Here is an 18948-nt window from a genome sequence, read left to right as displayed (position 1 = left end):
CAGCATCCTCTCTGCATGAATATACTGTATCAGCATCCTCTGTGCATGCATGTACTGTATCAGCATTCTCTGTGCATGAATATACTGCATCAGCATCCTCTGTGCATGAATATACTGTATCAGCATCCTCTCTGCATGAATATACTGTATCAGCATTCTCTGTGCATGAATATACTGTATCAGCAACCTCTGTGCATGAATATACTGCATCAGCATCCTCTGTGCATGAATATACTGCATCAGCATCCTCTGTGCATGAATATACTGCATCAGCATCCTCTGCGCATGAATATACTGTATCAGCCTCCTCTGTGCATGAATATACTGCATCAGCCTCCTCTGTGCATGCATATACTGTATCAGCATCCTCTGCGCATGAATATACTGCATCAGCATCCTCTGTGCATATATATACTGCATCAGCATCCTCTGTGCATATATATATACTGCATCAGCATCCTCTGTGCATGAATATACTGTATCACCATCCTCTCTGCATGAATATACTGTATCAGCATTCTCTGTGCATGAATATACTGTATCAGCAACCTCTGTGCATGAATATACTGCATCAGCATCCTCTGTGCATGAATATACTGCATCAGCATCCTCTGCGCATGAATATACTGTATCAGCCTCCTCTGTGCATGAATATACTGCACCAGCCTCCTCTGTGCATGCATATACTGTATCAGCATCCTCTGTGCATGAATATACTGTATCAGCCTCCTCTGTGCATGAATATACTGCATCAGCATCCTCTGTGCATGAATATACTGTATCAGCAACCTCTGTGCATGAATATATAGCATCAGCATCCTCTGTGCATGAATATACTGTATCAGCATCCTCTGTGCATGAATATACTGTATCAGCATCCTCTGTGCATGAATATACTGTATCAGCATCCTCTGTGCATGAATATACTGTATCAGCATCCTCTGTGCATGAATATACTGTATCAGCATCCTCTGTGCATGAATATACTGTATCAGCATCCTCTGTGCATGAATATACTGTATCAGCATCCTCTGTGCATGAATATACTGTATCAGCATCCTCTGTGCATGAATATACTGTATCAGCATCCTCTGTGCATGAATATACTGTATCAGCATCCTCTGTGCATGAATATACTGTATCAGCAACCTCTGTGCATGAATATACTGCATCAGCATCCTCTCTGCATGAATATACTGTATCAGCATCCACTCTGCATGAATATACTGTATCAGCATCCTCTCTGCATGAATATACTGTATCAGCATCCTCTCTGCATGAATATACTGTATCAGCATCCTCTGTGCAGGGATATACTGTATCAGCATCCTCTGGGCATGAATATACTGTATCAGCATGCAGGCCGAGCTGTATAAGATTATTGCGGTGCAGCTGCCTTGTCTTCTCTGCTGACACACACTGGGCTTAACATTTCCCTGCTCTGCTCCATTTTCTAAATAACTCTGCCCCGGAGATTTATACAAATGTGTGCGAGGGCTGCTGCGCGCAGGGATCGGGGCTCGATCCCTTGGGTGAAAGTTCAGTGCCGAGTGCTGTAAAGACATTACTAGCCAAGAGGTTAGCAACGCATCTGTCTCTGTGGAGTTGGGAGGAGAGATGACACACGGGACATGACAAAGCCGCTTCAGGTGAACCGGGTGAGTGCGAGAACAGTGCATTCAGGGGTGGGGTGGACTTTGGATGTTGATAAAGAGCCAGTATGTCAGATCTTAAGATGTTGAGTGGCTCCTGTACACATACTAGATTATGATTATACTGTATTTTTAGAGTGTTAATGTATAATGCAGCGCTGTACAATAGATAGGGGAGACATCACAATATTAAACAATGTTACACAGCGTTTAAACAGACAGAGGTGCTTTGCAATAGACCTGCATGAGTTTTATGCTCCGTTCATAGCCTGAGGAAGTGGGATATGCCTGCGAAACGCGTTGCACTTTCTGGAGTATGTGAATAAATATTTGGTTGAACTCTATCAACAGTTTGTTGTGTCTATTTGGAGGAGGAAAATCCACCTCGGCCGGCCCCGATTTTTAAACTTTTTATTGACTTTTATCCTTTTGGCGCTTATCTGATAATAAACAATGGTACACAAAATAGTGATGTAATAGTAAACAATGGTGCACAGATTGTAATGTAGGGATAAACATAGCAAACAAGTCACTGAGCCAATATGGTGGCAGAGAAGAGCACACAGGGAGGAGGACACTACCACATAGGCTTACAATCGAAGGGGTGGGGAAGAGGGACACACAAGAGAGGGTGGGGTGTATCTACAAGGGAGGGGGTTGGAGCTATAAAGATGGTAAGCAATGGTGAACAGATAAGTCTTTAAGGCCAGCTTGAATGAATTGAAGGTGGGGGTGAGCCTAAAGGCCCATACACACGTCGGATTTTTCCGAACGACGGGTCGTTTGAACGTCCCGTCGTTCAGTCGTCCGCACGCTAAATCGGGCGTGTGTACAGACTGTCGTTCGGGTGATAAGACCCCCCCCCCCCGCCTGGCGGATCGCTCAAGAACAGTCTTATCACCCGAACGACAGTCTGTACACACGCCCGATTTAGCATGCGGACAACTGAACGACGGAACGTTCAAACCACCAGTCGTTCGGAAAAATCCGACGTGTGTATGGGCCTTAATGGTGAGGGAGTTCCATGTAGTAGGAGCTGCTCTAGAGAAGTCCTGTAGCCTTGCGAGTGAGCAAGTGATGCGAGGGGTGGACATCTATAGAGTGTTGGAGGAGCGGAGAGAGTGGGTTGGGGAGTATCACTAGACGAGATCTGAGATATTTGACAGAGAAGTATAGTGGATGGATTTGTAGGTCAGGCAGGGCAGTTTAAATTTCATTCTGAGGAATGTAGAGAGCCAGTACAGGGACCTGTAAAGGGGGGCAGGTGAAGAGGAGTGGGGGGAGTAGTGAATGAGCCTGGCAACTGCACCTGTAATGGATTGCAGGGGTCTCAGGAAATCCAAAAAGCAGGTCATTGCAGTAGTCCAGATGGGAGATGACCAGAGCATGGACCAGGACTTTGGGGGTGTCGGGGTTAGGAGATTTTGTCAGTGTTGCAGAGATGGAAGTGGCAGGACCTGTATATATTCCAGTGTTCTTCCCAGGCTCTTTTAGCTGGGTGCTCCACCCAGCTAATTTTGGTGAGCACCCGTCTGTCATTGGCTCGCCTCCTTCTCCTCCTCCTATACTGTAAGTAGGTTTGCGCTGGCCCTGCATTCCCCCCATTGGTTCCCAACCGGCTTCTTTTACATGCCACCCGGCTGGAAAACAATTCTGGGGAGAACACTGCATTCTATATGTTAAGGGGGGGGGGGGGGGTGAGCAAGAGATTCTTGGGTGAGATGGTCATTTACTGGCAAGGTGCACTAGAAGTCTGCTCACATATAGAACAATGCACACTGCTCAGCACCGCTACTGGCTGCAAGTATAGTACTCTCTCTGTACAAGGCACTGTGTAAAAGTGCTTCCACATGAATTTATGTTTTACATAGTGTAGCACCACACCAATCTTGCTGATAATAGATGGGATGCAGCAGAAGTAACGGGGCTCTGCACATACCGGTAGGTGTACATCACTCTAACCTAGATAGATAGTGTGATCAAGCCCACTGAGAACACCTTACAGATAGAAGAAATGGTTCTGAATCCTTTCCTTTCCACACCTGTGGCAGAATAATATTATGGAAAGAGAAGGTACTGCCCACTCCCTGGCAGTAACTAGGCTGATTGCAGTGTGCTATTAGGGGGCGTATTGTCTACTTTGCCAATAAGAATTGAGGGGGTTACTTGGATAAGGCAGCAGCTGAGGACAGGAATAGCCGCAGCATGCAAAAGAGCAGCTGCTACCGGGTAAAGCTCTTCATAGAAAAAACATAAAAAATAAACCAGATTCATAATTTTCATCTGGGTGTTATGTAAAAAGTGCTCCGTAAAAAAAAAAAGTTCTATTTTCCATGTCCATTCCAGTGCAGCTGTGGAGTCAGCACTGCTGGCGTGCAGCAGGAAAGGCAACTCTCTGACAAGCTCAGACTTTGATTACAAGACTATACATTTCCCAGTTATCACTGTTGGAACAGATGAAGAAAATATGTGAATGTGCAGAAAATAGCAAAGTCAATGTGACCATGAATAGAGACGGAATTTCACACCAGAATGTGTCACGCCCTGTATAATTTATCAAGCAAGATTATTTTATGAAAAGGTATGTAAATGAAAAAGTACAGTATGTGACCGTTACAGGTTCTTCAGTGTGACCTGGAAAGAATTGAGTACTTCGGAACACTGTTGGATTAGGAGATCCTTTAACATTTATGAAGGAGGTTTTATTAAAGCAGACCTCAACTCAGAACTTCTTCTCAGCTTTAAAGGATACCCGAAGTGACATGTGACATGATGAGATAGACATGTGTATGTACAGTGTCTAGCACACAACTATGCGGTGTTCCTTTTTTTCTTTCTCTGCCTGAAAGCGTTAAATATCAGGTATGTAAGTGGCTCAGTCCTGACTCAGGCAGGAAGTGACTACAGTGTGATCCTAACTGATAAGAAATTTCCCTTTTTATCTCTTTCTTGCTCTCAGAAGCAATTTTTTGCTAGGAAAGTGTTTCATAGTTAGAATTTCTAATCAGTGAGGGTCACACTGTAGTCACTTCCTGTCTGAGTCAGGACTGAGTCAGCCACTTACATACCTGATATTTAACTATTTCAAACAGAGAAAGAAAAAAAGGAACACAGCATAGTTATTTGTGTGCTAGGCACTGTACCTACACATGTCTATCTCAACATGTCACATGTCAGTTCGGATATCCTTTAAAAGACAAGCAACAGCAGTGTGTGTGTGTGTGTGTGTGTGTGTGTGTGTGTGTGTGTGTGTGTGTGTGTGTGTGTGTGTGTGTGTGTGTGTGTGTGTGTGTGTGTGTGTGTGTGTGTGTGTGTGTGTGTGTGTGTGTGTGTGTGTGTGTGTGTGTGTGTGTGTGTGTGTGTGTGTATTCACTAACTGTCCCTCAAAGGAGCTCACGATCTAATCCCTACCATTGCCATATGTCTATATTATGTAGTGTAAGTACTGTAGTCTAGGGCCAATTTTTTAGGGGGGGGAGCCAATTAACTTATCCGTATGTTTTTGGAATGTGGGAGGAAACCGGAGTGCCCGGAGGAAACCCACGCAGACACAGAGAGAACATACAAACTCTTTGCAGATAGTGCCCTGGCTGGGATTCGAACCAGGGACCCAGCCCTGCAAGGCGAGAGAGCTAACCACTACGCCACTGTGCTGCTCTGCCGAGGTAGCCAGCTGACACAGCTGAGAGATCAAATTACAGCTGTGATTAGGGGGAATTAGACAGGCTAAACTCTCTAAATACATACAGGGTGCATTTCTTTAGGTTTTCCTTCTGTCCTGTGCAAGAGTGCAGGTCCACTTTAATCTTTAAGATGAGAAACATATGCTACTTCCCCACTTCTGATGATCCCTGATACTCTTTTCCCTTTACATTGCCTGTACCTCCTCACCCATATTAGCTGGCTACATACTGGCTATGAAGTGTGTTCTGATAGCGAGCAGGAAAGTGTTTGGGATTGTTTTCAGGTTTGTTCAACAGTTTGGGCACCTAGGGAGGATATGGAACTGTGAATGCAGCCGATGCTAAAAGCTACATGCAACGGCTCGGAAAATTAGATCGGCTGCGGTGCTTGCGCAATTGATGGCAAGTATTGAGGTGAACGCTTTCATCTCAATACAGTACGTGGTGGATCACTGCAGTAAACAACAAGGACAGATTCCAGCAGCTGTTCTGAACTGGCCACTGAAGTAAAATGACAGAACTATAGGAGGTGTCACTGTTGGAAATGCCACCTGCCTGGCTGCTGTGCTGATCCTCTGCCTGTACCACAATGTTAATCACTGACCCAGAAGAATGTAATTTTGCCTTTTTTTTTTTTGACAATTCATAAGTTTGCCTTCTTAAAACAGAAGGTATTTGCAATAATTCAGCTTATGAGCAACTGTGGTTTCCCATGATGCATCACACCTGAATATGCAAGTCATCTCTATCTGCCCCTGACAGCAAGGATGCACATCCAAAACTACTGGTGTATAGTGAGCCTGTAGCTAATACATTTTAGAGAGCCACATCAAGCCAACATATACATACAAGACCGTTTCGGACTTTCTGGTCTTCATAGTGCATGGCATAGATTGATATGGCTCTATGGAACAGGTTTCAAACTCCAGGCCTGAAGGGCCAGATCCATGCCAGTGTTTAGGATGGACTGAGAAAGAGAGGAATCTGTTCTACCGGATGGCCCACACCTTTCCTGATTCAGACCCATCAATTCATTTGAGCTGTGTCAAAATGTGTGAGGACCTCGGCTCTCGAAGGACTGGTTTGATATACCTGCTCTATGGGATAGGGCTTAAACTTTACTAGCTACAGTCTCACTATACACCAGCAGTTCTGGATGTGCAGCCTCACTTTCTGTGGCTTAGAGAGGATTTGCATGTTCAGGAGTGATGCATCATGGGAAACCAGGGTTGCTCGCTTAAAAGGAACCTTAACTCTTAAAAAAAAAAAAAAAAAAAAAGTTTCACTTACCTGGGGCATCTACCAGCCCCCTGCAGCTATCCTGTGCCCTCACAGTCACTTACAGCTCCTCTGGTCCCCCCACTGCCAGCTAGTTTCATTTGGCGACTCGCGTACCTTTGCACGCATTCCCGCTGGTGCAGGAAGTGATCGCGGACATTAACCACTTTACCCCCGCGCGTACGTATTTCTCCGCCTCTTTTTCCATCCTTTAACAACCAGGGACAGAGAAATACGTACTTTCCGCGTTCCCGACGCTGTCCGCGCTCCCGCTCGTAAACACGCCGCCCGCCGCTCGTAAACACGCCGCCGCCCGCTCGCCCAGAGATCAATGAACGGGAAAATCCATTCCCGTTCCTTGATCTAAGCCCCGCAATGATCCGCTGCTCTCCTATGGGCAGCGCGATCATTGTGAGAAAAAACTCACGTGTCCAGCCTCCTTATACTTCCTCTAAGCTTCCGGAAGGAAGCTTGGAGGTCGCATTAAAACAAAAAGTTACTGTGGCCATCTTGTGGCCAAATAGTAAACTACACCCTACACATTTTTCACATACAAATAAATGACTTTTACACATAAAATTAACTCATTACCTCCCACACTCCCCATTTTTTTTTTTTTGTAATTAAAAAAAAATTAAAAAATTTACAATTAAAAAAAATACATAAATAGTTACCTTAGGGACTGAACTTTTTAAATATTTATATCAAGAGGGTATAACACTGTTACTTTATAAACTATGGGCTTGTAATTAGGGATGGACGCAAAAATGAAAAAAATGCACCTTTATTTCCAAATAAAATATTGGCGCCAAACATTGTGATAGGGACATAATTTAAATGGTTTTATAACCGGGACAAAAGGGCAAATACATTTCATGGGTTTTAATTACAGTAGCATGCATTATTTAAAAACTATAATGGCCGAAAACTGAAAAATAATTATTTTTTTCCCCACATTTTTCCTATTTTCCCATTAAAACACATTTAAAAAAAAAATAATTCTTGGCATAATGTCCCACCTAAAGAAAGCCTAATTGGTGGCGGAAAAAACAAGATATAGTTCATTTCATTGCGATAAGTAATGATAAAGTTATAGACGAATGAATGGAAGGAGCGCTGAAAGGTGAAAATTGCTCTGGTGCTCAGGGGGTAAAACCCCTCAGTGGTGAAGTGGTTAACATGTACATTCTTACAAATTTACGCGTTGCAGGTAAAAATGTACGTGTTAATGTCTGCGATAGCTTCCTGCACCAGCGGGAATGTGTTCAATGAGTCGGCAAAAACTAAACTAGCTGGCAGTGGGGGGACCGGAGGATCCGTGAGTGACTGCGAGGGCACAGGATGGCTGCAGGGTGCTGGTAGATGCCCTAGGTAAGTAAAACTTTTTTAGTTAAGGTTCCCTTTAAAGCTGAATTATTGAAAATACCTTCAGTTTTAAGAAGGCAACTTATATTTAGCTTTGCTGTTTAACATAGAGCTTCTTGGTCTTTTTTAGCCCTTTATACTTCCCTAGTGGTTCTGAGTCACCATGAGCTGTCTCTGTCTGGGTATTACTTGACCCAGAGGAAGTAAGAGAAATACATTTCAGGTTTTTCCACTCACACCGTTGGCTGCATGTTTGCTGCACACATAAATTACTGAAGACAAAAGTCCCGCAGGACAACCAGGCGTTTGTCTCAACAGGAATAAAGATGGCAGCCTCTGTATTCCGCTCACCACAGGCATGCTTCCTTTAATTTTTTGTACTGAATTCTTGTATTGGTTTATTGAATTCTTTTGACAAAATGTTTTACCTGTTAACAGTTTACTGTTACACTATATCCATTAGGAATAAAGGGTTTTTGTACCCCCTTAAATGTATCCAGCCGGCTTTCCCTTTACTACCTACCAGTAATAAGGACAATGGCCCCCTGAGTGCAGTATAAGTGTACTCAGCAAAGCACTCTTGCTGTATTTAAAAGCTCCCCTTAGCTCATTCCAGCTGTTCTGCCACAAGGCGCGAGGAGAGAAAATAGAGCCTGCAGGAGAACGTGGCGGACAACTCAACACATAAGCTCACCTGCAAATACCATCCTACATGAGAGACTTGTAAACAGGTCAGTCAGACAGGGACATTTCCATTCTCCCTCATCCCTTACTGCAGAAGCAAAAGGTGGGAGTGAGTAAGAAAGCAATAGTATCCAATGGAAATTAATTCACCGAGTGCTAACCTAACGTACTGTAAGCTGCACAGCCAGGTTTCCAGGGCTGCAAGTAATAGGTTCCTAGAATTATTATGTTCCTATTACCTGACTATTGGTTTGTGTGAATGTTTTCCTGTTACATATAATGCGCTTTATAGCATAACTGTGCTTACTCTTATAATAAAAATACCTGTCTATCACATAACCAGTAACTCTTTACAACAGGGGTACTTGAAGGTAACCATAGATAAGAAATGGCTTTGAGATTGCATATTCACCAAATGGTCATTCTTTTAAAAGGGTTCTGTGGAGGGGTTAAAAAACAAAACAAAAAAAGACGACACTTACCTGGGGCTTCTATCAGCCCCTTGCAGTTGTCATGTCCCAAGGCAATCATAATAAAAACCAAGAAGTTTTGAAGCAGGATGATACCATTGAAATGAAAACCACACCGTCTAACGTTAACCAGGTTTATGCATTGGGAAGACTGCCTTGACAGTAAAAATAAGCTTGAAAAAAAAAATCCGGATAAGAATTTACTTGGCCAGACCAAGTAACATTTCCATGGTCACATGTACTGTTCAAAGAGATGAAACTGGTTCCACTCTCTCTCTTGCCTGCAGCAGGTCTTGGACGAGTTACAGCATCATTTGGCCTAGCTTTTGCACCCGTTTTGATGCAGCAGATTTGCAAGTGTCATGGCACCTAGCTTCTCGGATGATCCTAACCTTTGCTTTGACTTTTGGAACTGGCATATAATCCATTCTGAGCTGCAGCTTGTCTGGTTTCTGTCTCTGTCCTCTAGAGAAGACTGAGCCTGGATTTCATCAGTGTGAGAGAGGAATGATACCATCTAGCTTCCTAGTCTTCCTGGAAACTTACTGCAGAGTATTTGACAAATATGGCTTCCCAGATGCTTTACTTGAAACAAGCCTCTTTATCCTGGGCTGATAATATTTGTGTTTCGTAACCATGGAACTAGCAAAAAATAATAAAGCACTAGTAGCTGTGTTCTAGCAAGGCATTTAAAAGCGCACTGAAATATCTGGCTTTGACCATCTTGCCACCATGGATGACCTGGCGCTCCTTAACAAATGAAGATTACCAGGAAAGAATGAAGAAGCAACAGAAGGCACACCGTCCTGTGTGCCTCCAAAACAGTCTATTATGACTTGAGGATTTTACTTACTTGGACCAAATCAAACTCTCTGGTATGCAACTTGGCAAGACACCTCCCACCCAATTTCCTTTCAGTGCTTTATCATGAAAGCTGGGGTGCACTTGGTTCTGCGCCTCAGCTCTATTCAAAGTCCTTGGTTTTCACTGGTGACAAAAGTAACCCACATTCCACCACAAGTCTCAGGAGGTTTTGCCAAAGATGAACAGGAAGCCACTGACAGAACAAGACTCTGAAGAGTTCTATGCTCACTTCAAAAGAGGATCTGTATTGGATAAAAATGCCCCTGGGAGGTACTCCCCTCGGGAGGGAGAAGCCTCTGGATCCTATCGAGGCTTCGCCATCCTCTTCCTCCAAGACAGAGCTCCCCGAACGTCAGGGATGTAAATATTTACCTTCACGGCTCCAGGGCAGACGCAGTAGCGGCCCTCGGCTGGGAAATATGCAGAAATAGCTGTTCCAAGTCGGGTCCGCTGTACTGCACTGGAACAAGTCTACTGCTCAGTGGAGGGGACCCGACTGAGATCAGCTGTTTCCACCCATTTCTGAGTGGAGAGCCGCAACACCCCCCCCCCCCCCCCCCCCGCTGGAACAGGGAAAGGTAAATATTGCACAGCCTGCCAAATTGTCGGCTGTGCCTTCAGTGGACTGCTGCGAGACCGCCGAGGGACAGAGGAGCCTCGATAGGATCCAGAGGCTTCCCCTGTCCGAGGCAAGTACCCCCCAGGGGCATTTTTTTTTCAATACAGAGTCTCTAAAGAGACACTGAAGCGAGAATAAATCTCGCTTCTTGTCTCATAGTCAGCAGGGGCATGTATGCCCCTGCTAAAACGCCGCTATCCCGCAGCTAAACGAGGGTCCCTGACCCCCCTCCCCCCTGCAAAATCTACGACCAACTTGGTCATAGATTTTGCTGCTGTTGAGGCAGGGCTAACGGCTGCAGCCCTGCCTTTCAGCGCTGTCTATCAGCGGCGCATCGCCGCCTCTCCCCCGCCCCTCTCAGCGAAGGAGGACTGAGAAGGGCGGGGGAGAGGCGGAGATACGCGCTGACAGACGCGCGTGAGGCAGGGCTGCGGCGGTTAGCCCTGCCTTAATCCGGAAGAGGGGATGTGCTGCTCGGAGGGGATTTCGGGGGGGTAAGGGACCCCCGTTTAGCCGCGGGATAGCGGCGTTTTAGCAGGGGCACACATGCCCCTGCTGACTATGAGGTCTGAAGCGAGATTTATTCTTGCTTCAGACTCTCTTTAAGGACTGGACCAAAGCTGGTGAGATTTACATTTACTTCTGGCTCACATGCATGGTAATCCATATACCAAGCATGTAACAGATAGGTATAACATAATTTCAAAGAGGTAGCAGGCTTACTTAACAAAAAAGTTCAAGTTTCACCTACAAAGCCTTCTATCAGTATTAATTTAGAAGGCAACCCAGCATCTCATCTCAAAGGCTGACACAAAATTGTTTATAAAAAGACCGAGTGTAAAAGAAACACCTGAAGAAAAGGCACATGCACAAAATAACTGCTATGAGCAAAATAAGCAAAGGTTGAAGCTCAATGTATGAAAATCACAGAAATGCATATGACCACAGACTTGTAGCAATAAACAGCACATAAGGACAAACATCACAAACCCAGCAAAAACAACAGTAAAGTTCTTACAAAATGCTAATGAAAAAGATTAATAAATACAGCAGCAAAGGATACTCAGTTTAGATGCTTGCTGCTCAGTTGAAAATTATTAGCAGCAAGATGATGATTTAAAGTAAACCAAAGGATAAAGATACCTGTACTGTTCAAATAATGCTATCAACCGTCCACTACAGCCATAAAATCTTTCACTTCTTCATTTCAGCTCAGATGTTGAAGCTAATGTACAATTAGTCTAATAGGATGCAACGTTGGTGGTCACTAGGGATTGGACAGAGGAGACCAGTTTATATTACAGGGTAAGCTACTATAGTACCTGAATATAAACCCTACAATAATGCACAACACAATTTAGCTTGAAAAAATGTTACATCCTTACAAAGAATAATATGAAGGGCCAGGTTTATTTTAAAGCAAAACTCCATTTTGTAACTATTCCCGTCAACTCCCATACTGAACATATAAGAGGACCCTTAAACATAACTGGGTCCTCAACTTCAGGAAGAATCTTGTTCCCCCCCAACACCATCAATATCCTGGACAAAACTTTGCTTTATAGTGAAACAAAGGACAGATATTGAGTAGTAGGTGAGCCCCACTCCTCCAACAATATTTCCACTACCCTTCAAGCTTTCCCCATGCCTCTTTCATAGATTACACATAGTCTCCCCAACCACTGCCCGCAGCAGAAGGCAGGGTAAGTAGTTGTGTGCTGCCACGTGGCCCTCTTTAAAAGCACTATGGGTGGTCAGACAGCTGTAATGGCACTTTGACCTACCTCCAGAAGATCCTGGATGGAAGCACCTCTGCTGGAAGATTAGTGTAATGGGCTTTCCGGAGAGGAGGAAGTCAATTGCTTTAAGGTTTATGGTGCAATACTAGAGTGCACAAAGAAGCTTAATGGTACTAATTCTAGTACTACCGTAATAGTACTATTCAAAAAAATACAGGCACCATATGTGGAAAGCTCATAATGCGTGCATCCCAAGGAGAAAGTTAGCTTTGTTTAATCTCATGTAAAATACAAATCATAATCAGGAACTACCTTCAGAGTAAGCTACACGTCGATGCAGTCAGTTATTACAAAGATATACTATAGGTAATACAATTAATGTTGGAATGAAAAAAAAATGTACATCTCCAACATATCCATCTGTTAATTTCTCACAATTCCTAGATAATCCAAAGGAAGGTCTGGATCCCTGCTACAAAACGGAAGCAATTATCTTCTGAGCAGATAATACTTCTTGCCGTCCTCCTGCGTGCCACAATTTGTCCTGGTAATCTGGCTCGGTCACGCCAGTTGGATCTTCTGCAGAGGGGTCGGGCATGCGCAGAAGAGCTAACTGGCGCAACTGAGTCAAATTACCGGGACTAATTTCGGCTGAACAGAGGCACACGGGAGGACGGCGAGGGTCGCATTGGTGATTATTGAGCTGGAGGAAACCACGTGATAGTATAAAAACTTTTTGTTGCGAGATCTAAGGTTTACTGTAAGCACAGCAGAGCCCACAAACTGCCTAAAATGTTGGCATTCCCCACTGAGTATGGCTGGCAATTTGTGCTAGTTGGTTGAGACTGCTGGTTAGTTGACTTCTGGATAACCGAGACTGTTTATTAATATAAAATAATTTCTGCCTCCGTAGAATTTCTATTGCCTCTGAGAGTAATTAATTTGGTTTGCAAAAGATTGTGTTTATTTTTCCTTTACTATTGTTCTGGCTGGTCACACAACATAGAAACAGTGGGAAGCAGAAAAGAAGCAAATAAAAAGTAGTAAAATATTACTGATAATGACCTGCTGAGAGGAGGCAAAGCTTACACTTTTTGGAACTTCATATGCGATCTGAGTGGAGACTCCGCCCATATCCAAAATGCCTACAGTGCGTTTGCGTATGATGGCATCCTTGTCATTGCTGCTAGGGACATTGACTTCTACTAGTGCATCATCCTCTGTGGAGAAAGGGAGCCAGAGATAACAAGTACAAAAAACATACAGGTCATAGAGGTCCTCCTCAGAACAGAATTTCAGGCATTGGGTCCAACCTAAATAACCTCCACCTACTGTAAACATGTCCGCAGCTTAACAATTATTTATTGGTTTATTTTTGTAAAGGTCAAAGAATTTTACTTGAGTACTTGAACTAGAAGTCATTATATTGGGTGATGATAGCTATACTGGATAGCTATGAAAGCTGCACATGTTATATGGGGGCTATAAAAGCTGCATGTGTTATACAGGGCTATGAAAGCTACACATTATATGGAGCTATGAAAGCTACACTCTATATGGGGCTATGAAAGCAGCATGTGTTATATGGGGGCTATGACAGTGGCACGTGTCATATGGGGGCTATGAAAGCTACACATTATGTGGTGGCTATGAAAGCTACACGTGTTATACGGGGGCTATGAAAGGTACACGCGTTATGTGGGGGCTATGAAAGCTGCCCATGTAATACGTGAATGTGTCATAAGAGTAAAATTCTTCAAAGAACACCACCACCCACTGTTATATGATGGTATGGGTTGAGATGCCAGCAGATGTGAGGTAAACAATCGTTGTCAAGAACACCTTCCTAGATATTTTCTGTGAGTGTTCTGGCATGTGACATCACATACGCCTGTGCCAATCTGTCCAGGCTTCTACACTTCTTCCACAAGAATAAGATGCATTTAGTGTACTGCACAAGAAGGACCGCGACTGGAAGAACAGGGCAGGGAGGATCGTGTGTGTCTTATAACACGTTGTGGTCTTCAGAGAAGGCCTCCATGAATGAGTGGAGTTTTTGGTAGCATTTCAGTTCTGCATCTCTGCTTACATAGTGTGAAATTAATGGCAGGTACACTGAACTGACGTGCTGTTGAACATAAATGCTCTAAAAACATATGGACCTTTCATTACCATGGCAGGTACACCAATGAGGGAAAACTTACCATCATCTAAATGATCAAAACGTCCCAGGACAAAGTTGATGCCGATCCATGCGTAAACTCCTAGAAGAACCCAAAAAGGTTACGTTTTACAACCAGAGCAAAGCAACATCCATGAATAGCTGTGAATGCTGTGATATACTTGGAATTTGTAAAAGCCTTCAATACTGTTCCCCACAACAGTCTAGTGTAGAAGCTGAGGAGGCAAGGACTGGGGAAGAATCTGTGTGATAGGGATTTGGCTGATGGACAGAAAGCGAAGAGTTGTGGTCAATGGATTTTCAAAATAGGTGACTTAGCAGTGGGGTTCCACAGGGGTCAGCACTGGGTCCAGTACTCTTCAATTTATTTATTAATGACCTAGTAGATGAAGTAGAATGTAATGTTGACATTTTTGCAGATAATACTAAGCTGTGCCGAATTCTTAACACACAGGAAGATAGGGAGATATTACAGGAGGATCTGGATAGGATGGACATAGGTCTTTTTTTTAAGCCATTTAACTATGTAACTATGAAGTGAGAGCTTGTTGTCCCTAGAAACCTATTACACTTCAACTGAAGAATAAGTTAAATGAAAGGAATAATTGGACTGGCTGATACAGACAACAGCCTGCCCATCCAGCTACTCTGCTAAATCAGGCATTATGTATGGTGAAAACATCTAACACAATGCTAGTGTAACACCGTAAGTCCTATAGAAAGGGGCCATTGTTCATGCATGACTTCACTTCATATAAACCGGAAGCTTTCAGGATCGTGAAATGGCCATATTGTGTGGGTGTACAACAGACCACTATTGAGGGCTCAGCAAGTCAGTCTGCTTCACATACCTTCCTGTTTCCCTGAGATGACCTCTGTGTGGGAGTCAGAGAAGAGAAAGTCATAGTGCACAGGGATGTCTGTCCGCAGATCTTCAAGTATGGCCTCCTGCTGGCTGAAACAAACAACTGCAATAAGCAAAAGCAGGCTGTACACATGGGGAAGAGCAGCAACGCGGTCAGATTCAGCTTTACCAAAAATATGTAAATAATGCAAGATGCCAAAGACAAGCTTTAAATGGGTATCAACCCCAAACCACAAACAAAAAGCATCTATGCGTGGCTAAAGAAAGCACTCTTCAAATGTCCTGTGACTGAGAAACCATATGTTTACAAGAACACTGCTCTACATTGCAGCAGCTCAGAACTGTCCTGGAGCGAAACAACATGTTTGGCCAATTGCAGCTGACAAAGTACTAGTGAATATGTGTTCATTGGACACAGCAAAGGTCAGCGCATGGGATAGGGTGGGGCAGCCAGTCACTGGATATTAAAAGATATGTGGGTGGGCAAGGAAAGTGGTTGATGGTTGGAGGGTGAAAACTGACAGTGTAGGACAAGTTGAGAGGCATAAAATGTGGCAGATTTGAGAAAATGACCCAATCCTACTAATATAATAAATGGGAAAGTTCGGCTGTTTGGATGTTTGTTACTCGATCACGCAAAAACGGCTGAACGGATTTGAATGAAATTTGGCACACACACATAGTACATTACCTGGAATAAAGTATAGGATACTTTTTATTCCCATAACCAAAAAGAGACAAATACAAATTTCACTGGAAAACGTAAACTGCAGCCATACACTGTTACACTGGAGGTGTGTTTAGCTTCTAAGGGTAGAATGGTTAATTTGCATATATTCAGCAGTGATGCTCTGGGAGACATCTCAAGCTCACTCCAACCTGAATTATCGCAAATTCTTTCTGTTTTAAGAAAGCAAACGTTTGTTTTTCTTAACATCTTAGTAAGGGGGCTTTTAGGACCATTGTAGTCCCTTACACACTCCAATGAGTTCTGGGTCACCATGAGTTTGCTGGGTAGCATGTCCCTCTCGGTGTTATAAGCCCTACTGCATAAAGCCAAATTAATCTATGCCATGCACTGATAAGGATCAAACAATCCAAAACAGTCTGTATGCGTGTTGGATTATTATGGCTCTGTACAATTTAACAAGCTGACACATCATTGCATTCCAGCGGTTCTGGAGGTGTGTTTAGCTTTTAAGGGTAACAATGGTTAATTAGCATATTTTCAGCAGTGATGCCCTGGGAGACATCTCAAGCTCACTCCAACCTGAATTATCGCAAATTCTTTCTGTTTTATGAAAGCAAACTTTTGTTTTTCTTACTCTGTTAATGGTAGGGTTCTCCAACTTTGTACAGTTGGTCGTTGGGTGACTAGGGTTATTATTCAGAAAAGTGGTTGGAGCCTATAAAAGCCAATCAAAATTCACCTAATGATTTTCAAGGGGAATATTTACATTTCTGCCATTCTTGCACGGTTAATGGCACAAGCCTCAAACCTGGTATAGTTGATCATTGGGTGACTGGGGTTCAATTTCAGAAAGGGGGTGGAGCCACAAATAGCCAATCAGATTTGTTTCATTCCAATGCAAATTATTGTTGCCAAACACCGCAAAGCTCACAAACTTGGTAATTGAGTAATTGATTAATTGTGCGGGCAACGCCAGGTCATAAGTGGGCGGAGACAAATACAAATTTTACTGGGAAAATGTAAACAGCAGCCATTCTTACACTGTTAATGGTAGGGTTCTCAAACTTTGCACAGTTGGTTACTGGGTGACTGGGGTTAATATTCAGAAAAGTGGGTGGAGCCTACAAAAAACAATCAAAAATTACCTATTGATTTTTCAGGGGAATATTTCATTGCTGCCATTCTTGCACTGTTAATGGCACAAGCCTCAAACCTGGTACAGTTGATCATTGCGTGACTGGGGTTTAAATTTATATAAGGTGGTGGAGCCCCAAACAGCCAATCTGATTTGTTTCATTTTAATGCAGGTTATTGATGCCAAAGACCACAAAGCTCACAAACTTGGTCATTGAGTAATTGAGTAATTGTGTGTTAGGGTTAGGAAAAGTGGGCGCAGCCAACACCAGCCAAATACATAATCGGGCAATGCTGGGTCATCAGTAGGCGGAGACAAATACAAATTTCACTGAGAAAATGTAAACTGCAGCAATTCTTACACTATTAATGGTAGGGTTCTCAAACTTTGCACAGTTGGTCACTGGGTGACTGAGATTAATATTCAGAAAAGTGGGTGGAGCCTACAAAAGCCAATCAAAATCCACCTATTAATCTTTAAGGGGAATATTTAATTGATGCCATTCTTGCACTGTTAACGGCACAAGCCTCTTGCACTGTTAATCACCTGTACCTGGTACAGTTGGCCATTGGGTGATTGGGGTTCAAATTCAGAAAAGGGGTGGAGCCACAGCCAATCAGATTTATTTTATTTCAATGCAAATAATTGATGCCAAAGACCTCAAAGCTCACAAACTTGGTCATTAAGTAATTTTGTGTTTGGGTTAGAAAAAGTGGGCGGAGCTATCACCAGCCAAATACATACCTGGGCAATGCCGAGTCTTCAGTGGGCGGAGACAAACACAAATTTCACTGGGAAAATGTAAACTGCAGCCATTCTTACACTATTAATTGTGGGGTTCTAAAACTTTGCACAGTTGGTCACTGGGTGACTGGGAGTAATATTCAGAAAAGTGGGTGGAGCCTACAAAAACCAATCACAATTCACCTATTGATTTTCAAGGCAAATATTTAATTGCTGCCATTTTTGCACTGTTAATGGCACAAGCCTCAAACCTGGTACAGTTGATCATTGGGTGACTGGGGTTAAATCTTTAGAAAAGGGGTGGGGCTACAAACAGCGAATCAGATGTGTTTCATTTCAATAAAAAATTATTCATGCCAAACACCACAAATCTCACAAACTTGGTCATTGACTGTTGACAATTGTGTGTTAGGGTTAGAAAAAGTGGCCACAGCCAACAGCAGCCAAATACATACCCGGGAAACATCAGGACATCAGTGGGTGGAGAAAAATAAAAATTTAACTCCCAGAATGTAAACTGCAGCCATTCTTACACTGTCAATGGCAGGGTTCTTAAACTTTGCACAGTGGGTGACTGGGATTAATATTCAGAAAAGTAGGTGGAGCCTACAAAAGCTAATCAAAATTCACCTATTGATTTTCAAAGTAGTGGAACCACAGCCAATTATTGATGCCAAAGACCGCAAAGCTCACAAACTAGGTAATTGTGTGTTAGGATTAGAAAAAGTGGACAGAGCTAACACTAGCCAAATACATACCCGGGCAACGCCGGGCGACCAGCTAGTATAATATAAATTCATGAAAAAGAGAAGTCCCCTTGGTGAATTTTCAAGTTTTACTGGTAAAACATTGAACAGCTGTACAGCTGTACATCTGGCCACCCACTCAGATTCACTAACGTCTGAGCAACCTACGCATTACCCATTGCCATGCACGACTCCAAGACTTTTCTAAAGCTGCCCCCACTCTCTGGAATT

The 18948-nt window shown here is 43.3% G+C and overlaps 1 protein-coding gene across 3 annotated transcripts in view; it reads right to left on the bottom strand.

Moving 5' to 3' along the window:
* Nucleotides 1-18948, bottom strand: part of ENTPD4 (ectonucleoside triphosphate diphosphohydrolase 4) — a 79559-nt gene that overhangs the window by 15368 nt on the left and 45243 nt on the right. For 2 of the 3 annotated variants that reach the window (XM_068274732.1, XM_068274731.1), the window contains 3 exons: nt 15388-15491; nt 14559-14618; nt 13420-13574 (listed from right to left, as the gene is read on the bottom strand). In XM_068274732.1, coding sequence (XP_068130833.1) covers nt 13420-13574; nt 14559-14618; nt 15388-15491 — 319 coding nt within the window. The remainder of the gene's footprint in view (nt 1-13419; nt 13575-14558; nt 14619-15387; nt 15492-18948) is intronic. The other variant, XM_068274733.1, reaches the window with a different exon arrangement.

This window comes from Hyperolius riggenbachi, chromosome 3 (genome assembly GCF_040937935.1).
Source record: "Hyperolius riggenbachi isolate aHypRig1 chromosome 3, aHypRig1.pri, whole genome shotgun sequence".
In the NCBI taxonomy this organism is placed as follows: domain Eukaryota; kingdom Metazoa; phylum Chordata; class Amphibia; order Anura; family Hyperoliidae; genus Hyperolius; species Hyperolius riggenbachi.
This window is presented reverse-complemented; position numbering and strand designations above follow the sequence as displayed.